At 40.8% G+C, this 12573-nt stretch overlaps 1 protein-coding gene across 1 annotated transcript in view; it reads left to right on the top strand.

Annotated features, from left to right (window-relative positions):
• Positions 1–12573, top strand: part of ATXN10 (ataxin 10) — a 162844-nt gene that overhangs the window by 132265 nt on the left and 18006 nt on the right. The window contains exon 10 of the mRNA XM_041754541.1: positions 4607–4670. Coding sequence (XP_041610475.1) covers positions 4607–4670 — 64 coding nt within the window. The remainder of the gene's footprint in view (positions 1–4606; positions 4671–12573) is intronic.

Below are 12573 nucleotides of genomic sequence, written 5' to 3'. Positions count from 1 at the left end.
TGCAGAACCAGGCTTTGACCCCAGCACAGTGGCTCCATGGTCCTTGCTCTTCATCTCAGTGCTGTGCTTCCTGGCCAGTCCCTGGAATGTTCTGTGTTCCTTCTGAGCTCCCAGCTTTTGCACATGCTCTTCTCCCTGCAAAACATTCTCCACAGCCCCCTTGATTTGTCCATTTAGCCACTTTGAGCTAAATGTCACTTCTTCAGGGAGGCCTTCCCTGTGTCAGACACCAAGCTCTTCTTGGTACGTTCCAGAAGGATTTAGATCACAGGTTTGCTAAGGCCTGGAGGGCCAGTTGGTATTCCTTCATCACTATGCCAGTGACCAGGCGGTTGCTCCTTTTCTGGATCCCTCCTCTTCACCCCAGGGCAGAGGCATTGGAGATGTCATTGTTAGCACCCCAGTCCTGCTAGTTGATGCATGGCAGGTATTGGAGATGTGCGGTGTAAGAATTGCTTTGGGAAGCTTTGAATATAATCTCAGGTGGGGCCACTACCAGTTTGGCCATAAAATTTCTATGTGCCGTTAAAGTTTCCCCACCAGTGCTCCTCAGACTGTCTGTGCTGAAGAACCACTCATCTTTTCCCCAAACCATCCTGGACCAATATGCTTATATAATACAAATTACTAGAAAAATAAAAATCTTAAAAAAGACATGGAAGATTCAAACCTAAATGTTATTATAAGATTCAGGGGACATAGCATAATGCTATTAAATCGTTAGCATGGTTTTGGACCATGGTCGTTTTCGCAGACTGCCGATGGTCTCCAGACCACTTTGAATAGCACCCATTAGTTAAGTGATCCTGGGGAGGGTACTTGACTCATGAGCCCCCCCCCCCCCCCCCCGCCATTTCCTTTCTCAGTAAAAATAGAGCCAGTGATGCTTACCTTGGCATCATCAGAATGAAAGGAAACGTGAAAGTGTTTGTTGTTGCCTTGTGTGCTAAACGTTTATTAAATTCATCTCTCACCCTATCTCTAGTGCCTAGAAAAAAGTATAGAAATTAGATGTATTGCCTCTCTGCCTTTGTGAAACTGAGGACGGTCAGTAACAGTGATCCTTTAGTGGGTGTGTGCATCACATGCAGTTGGAGGTCTGCTTGCTGTCTTCCACCAGGACATGTATTTACAGACAGTCCCCAACTTATGATGGCTCAACTTAGGAATTTTTAACCTGACGATGGTGTAAAAGCAATAACTCATTCAATAGAAACTGCACTTAGAATTTTGAGTGTGGATCTTCTCTGGGGCTGGTGATAGGCTAACATGCTCTGCTCTTGTGACACAGGGCAGCGGCCACAGGTTCCGGTCAGCCACACAATCACAAGGGTCAACAGCAACTGATTCACCAACAGCCATGCTGTACTCTTTAGCGTTTCTGTCCCACTTTCTGTACAGCAAATTGCATGAGATATTTAACACTTTGTTATCAAATAGGCTTTGTGGCAGATGATTTTGTTGTACTGTAGTTATTGTGAGCATTCTGAGCATGCTTAAGGTCAGCCAGGCTAAGCCATGATGTTCAGTAGGTTGAGTTTAATAATGATGGGTTCATTGGGACATAATCCCATTTTAGGTTGAGAAAGATCTGTAGTTCATCTGATCCTGGTAATGCTCACTGCTACTTGCTGTTGCTTCTGGGCAGTTTGGAAATCAGTGTTTTTTAGAAATTGAAAAATACACCATGAAATCTTGGTAGTATTTCTAATTTATATGTGTAAAATTGTCATCTGGATTTGATACCTCTTTTTATGCTGAAAATCTTAGTTCCTAGTAACATTAATTACCCCTTTGCTTTAAACTAAATATATAAATAATAGTTCAGAATAAATTAAGCTGAATGCTGTTTGAAGATTTCTGTGCAGTTCTCTGAGCTTAGGATACATCTCACCAGGGATGTAAAGTCAAATACTCTTTTAGTTCTGTGAAATAGTGTTCTTTGTTTTACATATCATCAGATTAATCTACTTCTCTTTTCTCTTTTTATAAGTTTGTGAGTTTAACTTTTTTATTGAGGCATCATCAACATATATTACGTTCAGGTATACAACATAATGACTTAATATTTGCATATATTGTGAAATAACACTGTAGGACTAGTTAACATCCATTTTAAATTTAATTGTCGGAAATTATATAAAATATATTCAGGATCCCAAAGTCAGAATTGTATAAGCAGGTACATTCACAGAAGCCTCGCCTCCATTTCTGTTTTCTCATGCCTCATTCCCTCCTCATCCCTTGTGGATAGTAACCATTATTAGCTTTTTATTTAACCCTTCATTGTGTCTTTTGGGAAATAAAAGAAAATTTGTGTATTTCTCCTCCTTTGTGACCTAAAATGTTCACATTTTGCACTTTGCTTTTTTTCACTTACTGCTAAATCTGGCAATCCCTCCATAGTGGTGCACTGGGTCTTCCCCACTCACTTTCACAGTTGCATCTCCTGCATCGGGCCATAATTCATTCGACCAGCCTGTGTGAGTGAACATTTGAGCTGGTTCCAGGATCTTTGTTGTTATACATTGTGCTGTACGCAACATCATTAGTTATCAGAGAAATGCAGATCAAAACAACGATAACACAGCACTTCACACCCACCAGGATGGTTAAACAAGTGTCAAGAAGGATGTGGAGCAATTGGAATGCTTATGGGTTGCTGGTGAAATAGAAAATAGTATAGCACTTTGAAAAACACTCGGGCAGTTCCTCAAATTGTTAAGTGAAGAATTACCAAGACTAAGCAGTTTCTCCTCTAGGTATATAGCCGGGAGAATTGAATGTAAACATCGACTCAGAAACATGTACACAGATGATCCCAGCAGCGTTGTCATAATGGCCAGAATATTGAAACACCTCCAATGTCTCTCCGTGGATGCATGGATGAGTAAGATCTGTCCAAACACTGGACTATTATTTAGCCATAAAAAGGAATGAGGTGCTAATACATCCTTCAGCATGGGTAGACCTGAAAGCATTGTGCTAGCTGAAAGAAGAGGCCACATGTCAAATGATCCCATCTATCCAAAACGTCCACGATAGGCAAATCCATAGACAGAAAGATCAGTGGTTGCCAAAGGGTGGATGGAGGAAGAAATGAGGGGATTTCTGGAGATAATAAAAATGTTCTAAAATTAGGAAGCAGTGATGGTCGTACAGCTATGTGAATAAACTAAAATCCCCTGAAATATATACTTTTAAAAGGTTGAGTGTTATCATGTGTGAATTGAATCTCAGTAAAACATAAAAATATAAAGTGTGCTGCAGTAAATAACCTGTGAAGCATAACTTCGTATGATAATGTTGTTTGAGGTGATGTCCTAGGACTGGGACAACTGGGTCAGAGAATGATAACACGTGCGCATCTGCTTCATTCACCATGTGTAGCCCCTCCGCGGGTGCTGTGCCACCCAGCACACACTTCAGTGCGTGAGGATGCCTAGTTCCCCATCACCCACCACTTTGCCATCCTGGTGCATGAGAAGTGGTATCTCAGCGTGCTGACCATTTGAAAGGTTGAACTATGCACTTAGTAATACTACTAAACTATAATAACTCAAATCCATTTGGAGTTTATCTTGGTGGATGGTATTGGGAAGAGATCCACTTTATCCTATTTTGACTTTCCAGTTGCCCCAACATTTTTGAGGAAGAATGGGGGAAAAAAAATATCTGCTTTGTTTATATGTCTATTTTAAAATATTTCTGGGGCAACCTGGGTGGCTCAGTGGTTTAGCACCTGCCTTCGGCCCAGGGTGTGATCCTAGAGACCCAGGATCTAGTCCCACATCGGGCTCCCTGCATGGATCCTGCTCCTCCCTCTGCCTGTGTCTCTGCTTCTTTCTCTCTGTGTCTCTCAAGAATAAATAAATAAAATATTTAAAAAAAAATAAAAAAGAACTGTAACATTCTTTAAAAAAACAAAATATTTCTGGGTTGGTGTAGGCATTTCAGAAAGAAATTTCGCCTGATATCCAAAAGTAGAGCGTTCCTCTGAAGACTCATAAGCCAAAAGGGCAGGAAGGAAAAAAAAAATTACCCTTAATTAACATGGAGAAATGTTTTGAGTGTTTTCATTCCCAAAAAATAACCTACCAAGTCACAGGTAAAACCAATATAACACTAACAGATCATAAAAGCAGGAATGATACGATAAACACACGCAGCCTGTGTAAAGTAGAAATAATGTATGCACGTAGTGTAACTTAGCAGAATCAGGAAGACCGCGAGCACACTGGAAGGCTGAGAAGTGGTGAACACGGGTATCAGGCTGAGTTGTCGGGGGTTGAGGGGGTGAGAGGTGCAGGAGATTGGACTGGAGCAGGGGGAGGAGAGAGGTCATGCGTTAATTGACCTCTTATCATCTGACTCCATTAGGGCAGGTCAGTCACTGATGCCTACACTCTGTGTCTGCCTGCCTCAAGGTCGAAGGTCATGTTTGGAACTCTGCTGCAGCTGATGGGGTGGCTTGAAATACAACAGTGTGCTGCTGTATCATAGTGATGATACGGAATAAAAAGGAAAAACAAATCCTCTATAATCTCTGACTATGATCCAAGCTTTTTTTTTCAGTGTATAAATTTGCCTTTTCCTTTCTCTGCAGGTAAACGAGCTGGACGGCATTCCCTTGATCCTAGACAGCTGCAGCATCGATGACAGCAACCCCTGTATCCTTTGGGAGTTTTGACCATCCATTCACAGTCAGGGGGCTCGCTGGGGCTCATGGAGGGTACGGCCAGCTGGCTTTCTTGTGTGCTTGTCCCTCAGAACTAAGCCACTCTCTCAAAGTTAGGGTGCTCTTGTGGTCTGCAGTATAGTGAGCTAGAGTGTTCACAATGAGTGGGACATTCTAAACTAACCTTCTCCTCAAAAGTGCTTTTAAACTCTGGGGATAGAGCACCCATCCACGGTTCCAGTGTGTGCGGCTGGGTGCCAACGTCGCCTTAGCAAACTGTGTGTGTCCCTTGGAGGAAATGTGAAGAATTTCAGGGTTTGTTTTGTTTTTTGTTTTTGTTTTTGTTTTGCTCTAGAGAGTCTTTTAAGTATCCAGTCCTTTGGGAAGAACCATTTTAGCAATGTTTTAGTGACAAGAGAAGCATGAGCGACACTCTAAGTCCCCAGGGATGGGGAGAAACATTTCCATGGCACCAAGTACCCATATTGGACGGATTCTGTCCTCTGACCCTCCGTTACTGAAGCTGGGGGCTCCGGTTCTTGCCCTTGCCTGGGTGACCACCCTTGCTGGAAGGTGTACAGGGAACCTGCTTCTTCTCTGCCACTGACCTCAGTGGCACTGTAGGAGACTTATCGGGAACAATGATGAATCAGAAACCAGGGTCAGCCTGTTTTGGTTTGAGAGATATTCTGTATATGTTTAAGACTTCCCCAGAGAGTCAGACTCAGCCCCCTCCCTCACTGTGGCCACCATATGCCTTGGGCCAGTTGTCCATATTTGGGGTGGGGGAGGTGAATAAGAACCCTTTGAGGAACAGAGAGTATAACCCCCTGCAAGACAGTTGAGCAGCCCAGCTTAGCACTGAGAAGACGGGAGGTAGGGGGGCATTTATAGAACACCCCCACTATGGCTTCTGTCGAGAAGAGAAAAGAGGCTGATGAAAATCATGTATTTAAAGTACGTAGATGGAGACGTGCTCATTATTCTACTAAAGATACTGTCATTTGTCTGATTAGCAATAGAAGAAAACCTCTGATTTTAAAGAGCAAACCGTTTATAAGCTCAGTCTGAAAAGACAGACAGCCTCAGAAGACTCGTCTTTGAGGAAAAACCAAGTTGGTTCACTGCACTGCATTATAATCAGGCACAACAGGCTCTGCTCCTTACAGAGTTCTGAAATTTGTTTTAGCCCCCCAAAAAGAAAGCAGTACAAGAATGCTCAAGTGCAGTTGCAGTTGGTGTGCTTCTTGAAGAAAAAGATGATTTATTATGAAAAAAAGAAATTCACACAGTTTCATGTTCCCTGAATCGACCTCCTAGTGAACAAAGGTTTTTATCACTAGTCTGAATGATCAGAAGTGAAGAAGCACTAGAGCCCAGACAGTTTTTAGATGTGAGCCATCAGTTAGAACCCGGCCTTGCTAGTAGCCAGAGCGAAAAGGACAAAATAAAACTGCACCAGGGTGCCTTCCACGGCGTTCCTCTGTTCTTGCTCACAGGCAAGTTTGCCATAGAATTCTCTCATTACCCTGACTTTGCCTCCTCACCTCCCATTCACTCTCCCCCACCCATTCTTAAGTTTTTTTTCCTTTCTTATATTTTCTGTTAAGCAAAATAATACTTTTTTTTTTAATAATGCCAAGAGGTATTGAATGAGAGAATAATAAGGTCTCTGGCTCCACTCTCCACCCTTTCAGTTCACTCCTAGTTCATTCTTCTAGCAGTTGCTTTTGTACATCTCAAGAATGTGCTTTGCTGCTTTGCTGTTTCTTGATATGTATATCAGATTCTGATAAATCTATTATGACATGAGGATTTACTCTTGTATACCACCTGCATTATCCCCTCATGCCACTATAGGTAAGACTACAGATTATGTTTATTGTTGCCTTCATGACTAAAAAGGCTGGGCATCTTCTAACATGTTTCTTTGCTATTTGGATTGTGTGTGTGTGTGTGTGTGTGTGTGTGTGTGTGTATACATAAAATGTGCTTGATCAAACCTTTTGCCCACTTTTTCATTGTTTTTTTTCTCCATAATTTATTTGTAATAGATCTTTGTATATTCTAAGTAGAAGTTCTTAATTCAACTGCATATTTGCTAATGTTTTCTTTCTCCTATTCCGTGGCTTATCTTGTCATTCTCTTTATAGTGTATTTTAAATAACAGAAGTTCTTAACTTTTAGTCAAATTTATCACTCTTCCTTTATGGTTAGTTCTTTAGGTGTGTATCTTGTTAAAGAAGTATTTTCCAACCATGAGATCATGAAGATAATCTATATTATATTCTGAACACTTGATAGTTCTACCTTCTGTATTGAGGTCTGTAATTCACTTAGAGTTGGTTTTTGTGTATGATGTGAATTAGGGGTCTATTTTAGTATTTTTCTATATGGACATACAATTGTCCCAGCCTAGTTATTGAAAAGAACATGGATTGTTAGCTGTAGTGTGCTGTCTTTATCATAGATATCCAAATATATGTGGGTCTGTATTTGGACTCTGTTTTCTTTTCCATTGACCTCTTTGTCTATCCTTACACCAATATCATATTCTTTAAGTACTACCTCTTTCTGACATGCCTTGATATTAGTTGAGTCAATCCTTCCAACTTGTCTCTTCTTTCTTAAAGAGCATTATAGCTATTTTTGGTCATTTGTATTTTCACATAAAAGTTTTAGAATCAGGTTGTCAAATTCTACACATTCATGCTTATGTATTTATGGGCACATCCATGTATATACACACATGAAATCAACAAAAACCAATTTTACCAATAAAAATTATTTAAATCCACACATATTAAGTTATTCATTGAAACTGCATTGACTGAAATCAATTTGGTAAGAATTGACATCTAAACAGTACTGTCTTCCAAACCATGAATGTGGTATATCTGTTCATTTATTTAAGGCATTTAATTTTAAACTTTTATCCTTTTCTATGTATTTTTATAGCTTCATTGCATAGATTTGGGTATGTGTTACTTTTGTTACCATATGTTTAAAGTGTTTTCTAATTTCTGTCACAGTTTCTTTTTAGACCCCTGGATTATGTAGAAATGCATTTCTTAATTTCTAAACAAATAGAAATTTTTTAGTTCTCTTTTGGAGATTGATTCTTAGCATAAATGTTAGTTATGATCAAAGAGTGCATACTTTTTTGTCCCATGAAATTTATTGAGACTTGCTTTATGACCCAGTGTGTGGTCCTTTTTTGCAACTATTCTATGTTGCAAAAGTAGTGCAATGTTCCCCAGTAGTGGGGAGCAGCATTTTATCCACATACGTCAAATTAGTGAAATTTTTGTATTGTTACTGATTTTTTTTCTACTTTGGTTTATCAGTTACAGAGAGTTTTAAAATATCAGCCTGTGATTATAGATTTGTCGTTTCCCTATTAGTTACATACATTTTTCCTTTGTATCTTTTGAGGCAATCTTGTTAGGCAAAAGTATATCTTTGTAGGTTTTTTTTTTTTTTTTTTAACATAATTGCTTCTTTCTTGGCTGTCAGGCCCTGAGAAATGTTCCTGTTGTTATAAATTGAATCTCATTATCTCTAAAAATACTTGTTACCTGATAGTAATATAGCTCCTCTAACTTGCTTTTGGTTGATATATACCAAATGGTATAACATTTTCAACCCTTTTATTTTCAGATTCTCTGTATCAGAGTTGTTTCCTGTAAACAGCATGTACTTGGGTTTTTTCTTTAATCTGGTTTGACAATCTCTGCCTTTTAGCTGTTGTATTTAGCCCATTTATATTTAATATAATTGTTGATATATTTATATTGAAGCCTCTCCTTATTTTTTTTCTTGCTTGCTTTCTTTTAGATTATTTTGCGTAATTCAATTTTTATTTTTTTTCTAGTTCAAATGTTTTTTATTCTTTTTTCTATTCTGTTAATAGTTACCTGGGAAAATTACAATATGCATCATTAACTAAGGAAAGTCTGATATTTCTCAAACCTTTACCACCGCCCCAGGACTATTTAGTGGCTCACAACTTACATGCTGTTGTTGTTACCCACTTTAATTCTATTTTCATTTAAATCTGCTTTCCCTGCCCTTTACTTCTTATATCTCTGTCTCTGTTTATCCAGCTGGGATCATCTGCCTTCTGCCTTAAGTCTTTTCAGAATGTCTTTTAAAGTGGGGCGATTGGTAAGGAGCTGGTTGAATTTGAAAATATATGCCTGATTCCACCCTTTTATTGGAAAGCTTCAGGATCTCTACATTTTAATGTGTATACTTTCACTTCATTCCACTGTTTCTAGCATGGTATCTGGTATCCTCCATGCCAGAGTATCTCTGTTTTATCCTTATCATTGAATTAATCTTCTAATCTTCTCTTGAGGTAGAGAAAGGGGATCCATGGGTACACCTACGTTTTAAACTTGCAATCAGGCCTTCTGTTTTCATTTTCACTTTTACTTTCCATTAAAGAGGTACTTGTGGGCATCAACATCTGAGCTTTGGGAGATTATGCAGGGCAGATTGTTGGTTTCTGTCATTGTCAGCCTAGGGTCAACTTTCTTGGGTTTGCTGTTAGTTGCTAGACCACCTTACACAACCACAAACCATGGCCCTGTCTGTTACCTCTTTTCTGCTTGCCTTTTAGCGTCTGAAATTTTTTTTGTGCTTGAGGGTTTATGTCTGTTTTAAAAACCAAGTGGATCCTCGAAAAGGCATGTAGATAAGTGAATGGGCTCATAAGCTTCATCATTTGCTCACTATCACCAGTCATCACCATGTTGGCAGAGTCAGTGTACTTTGTTCTCATCGTGTTGAAACTCTGTTCAAAAGAATTAATCACTTCCTCCTTAAAATACTGCTGTTTTCTTGACTTTCATGATAGTACCTTCTGTAGGTTTTCTTCATGTCTCTCTAGATCCTTCTTAGACTCCTTTGTTGCTTCCTGTCCTACATTCCTGTCCTACACAGCGTTTAAATGTTGGAGCACTTATGGACATTGGCAGACAGAGCTCAGGAGTGCTCATCTCACTCTGCATCTTGTCCTAAGGAATCCCACCCATGGGAGTCCTATAAGGAGGCAATTGAAATCATACAGGCCAGATATGGCAGTAACTTGGGCCAGTCTTGTTACTGTGGTTGGTGACATGGAGTTGTACTCTGGGTATTGGCATGGCTTTAAAGACTTCTTCACCTGTGTCCCCCCAAACTCAGTCTCTAAACAAAGCTCTCTGCTGAGTCTCAGACATATTTCTAATACCCTGCATAACATTTGCTTGTATGTTTACCGATATTCCAAACCTAGCATGTCCAAAGCTGAACTGCTAATGTCCCCATAAAACCATCCCCTCTCTTTTTCAGTGACTGGGGAATATCTCCATCCATCCAGTTTCTCAGGTCAGAAATCTGGAAGCCACTTGTGATGCTGTTTCTTTTTATTCTTCTGCCTTGAAAGTTAGTCACCTTCTTAACTGATTCTCTCTCTGGACCACCTCCCAGGTCCATCCACTTCCCTCCATCTCCTTCCCACCACTCCAAGCACGGTCTAGTCACCCTGGCCTGGGCCAGTGGAAAGTGGCTTCCCAACTCCATTTCCCTCCTTTTCATGGGGTGTTCGGGAGAAAAGGATTTCCCCATCCATTCAGTCCATTCAGTGCGATTTCTTTTTTCCTTTTTTTCTTTTAAGATGTATTCATTCATTCATTCATTCATTCATTCATTCATGATATAGAGAGAGAGGCAGAGACACAGGAGGAGGGAGAAGCAGGCTCCATGCCAGGAGCCTGACGTGGGACTCCATCCCGGGACTCCAGGATAGCTCCCTGGGCCAAAGGCAGGCGCCAAACCACTGAGCAACCCAGGGATCCCCCATTCAGTGCAATTTCTTAAAACCAAAACAGGACCCTTCCTCTCTGCCTCTTGACTCTCCCTGCCCCCACATCATTTCTCACAAACGTGCCCCATTTACAGAACCTCCAGGACTGCACATTTTGCTTCAAGTAACCCAGACTCTCTAGCACATCCTGAAGGGCCCTGTATGATCCTGCCCCTGCCTGCCTCTCATTTTTATCCAGAGCTGTTCTTCCCTTCTGTAGCATCCCCTAGACACGCTTTCCTTTTTTGCTTTTCAGATGTACCTAATTGTCAGTTCAGGTAGTCACCTGCACTGACCTCTCACCTGAACTGCCCTCCCCTCATCAGTCCTCCTCATGCCACGTGCCCAGCTCCCTTTGTGCCTTCTTCAGCCAAGAGTTTTGGGGCCCAGCGTGGTCAGGGCACCCCTCCTAGAATCTTCTCTGTCAGCTTATCACAGTCTGTCATTACATATTTGTCCATTTACTTCTCAGTTACCCTCTGGGCCAAGTTCTGTGAAGTCAGGGACCATTTTTTTTTCTGTTTTTCACCTCAGTATAATATGCCACTGTCTGGCTCATAGTGAACGTCCAGTAAATACTCCTTGGATGGGTAGATGAATGAGTAAAACAGTGAACAGATAGCAGCATGGTTTATTGGTGAGAATAGGGATGGTTTGAAGCACAAGAGAAATACTAGAATTCTTTTGTGAATTAAGTAAGCTGGATTCAGCAGTGATATTATTTCAGACTTGTTTGATTTCACCCCTTCTTCTAATTAACACCAGCCAAGTTTTTATTGAACTTTGATTTCAGTATTTTATATCAAAAAGTACTGCATCTTTTGGGTGTGCTTAGACAAGGAATTAACGCTGATGTGAACTGAAATATCAGTTAAGAAAAATCCTTCCGTGCTCTGATCAGTCTGGGTCAGCTGGTCATGCCCACGTACTTAACCACCCTCCATGGGATGGGGATGAGGGCGTGGTGACACCCATGGGACACAGGCCTCATTCCCCATGGGAGATCCGTGCTTAGGACCTGTGAGAGAGACTTCCACTTTCTTGGCCACCTTGCAGATTAGGAACTTCAGGCTGGCTGTCCTCCTATCAGAGCAAACTAGGGGTGAACCCCACTCTGCAGGCTGGGTACCTAGGAATAAGGCTCCAGTTCTTGGAGATAGATTCTGGAGGCCAGGGGGATATCCAGGTTCAGGGAAAAGATATGTCAAAGGGGTGCTTAACCAGGAAGGACTGCCCTGCACTCACCGCTGCTGCTCCTGGGGCACAAATCCAGCCAGGGCCCAGCTGTTCACTCACTTGTGGGTCACCCACAGTAATGACACGGTAGCAGATGCCGTCGGAAAATCCCAGCTCTGCTGCCACAGAGTCAATATCTTATTTGTCAGTTCATTGTGGCAAGTGGGATTTTGTGGTGTTGTTTCCAGATAGAAACCGCTGAGCTTTATTTGAAATGTTTTCCTTTCTTTCTTTTTTGATCTGTATTTTCATCAGTTGTTCTTGATGTGGGTTTTTGTTTTGTTTTGTTTTGTTTTTATTGGAGGGGGAGGGGACAAGCACAGAATGAGAGTCCAAACAGGATTTTTTTTTCTGATCTTTTATTTCACTTTCTTCCCCTCCTTTCTCACTTTTCCTTTTTTTAATTTTTTTTTATTTTTTAGCATTGAAACACCTCAATTCTAAGTTTTATTTGTGTATAGAAATGTAGCAGTTTACAGGAATAATAAGCAGACAGTGTTTTCCCCATTGACCCCGTGTTAAAGAAGTGTGGCATGGTGGCAGGAGCAGCTGCCCTGGGGCTGGACACAGGTTCTGCTTCTTGTTCCCTTGTAAGCACTTCATTTATCCTGTGCAAGTTTTAGCTTCTTTGCTTATAAAATGGGCCCCACCTTCACAGGGTTGTGATGTTCATAAAGTGCCCAGCATCTAGTTTTTCAACAAATAAATGTTCTCGTACAAATGCCCTATTCTAGCTGTTAATTCCTCTGAGAGATGTGAATTTTCATCCATGATTGCACTGTGAATCAGTGGTTGGAATTAAATAATT

This window comes from Vulpes lagopus, chromosome 5 (assembly GCF_018345385.1).
Source record: "Vulpes lagopus strain Blue_001 chromosome 5, ASM1834538v1, whole genome shotgun sequence".
Taxonomy (NCBI): domain Eukaryota; kingdom Metazoa; phylum Chordata; class Mammalia; order Carnivora; family Canidae; genus Vulpes; species Vulpes lagopus.
Note: the sequence above shows the minus strand (reverse complement) of the source record. Positions and strands in the feature narration are given on the sequence as shown.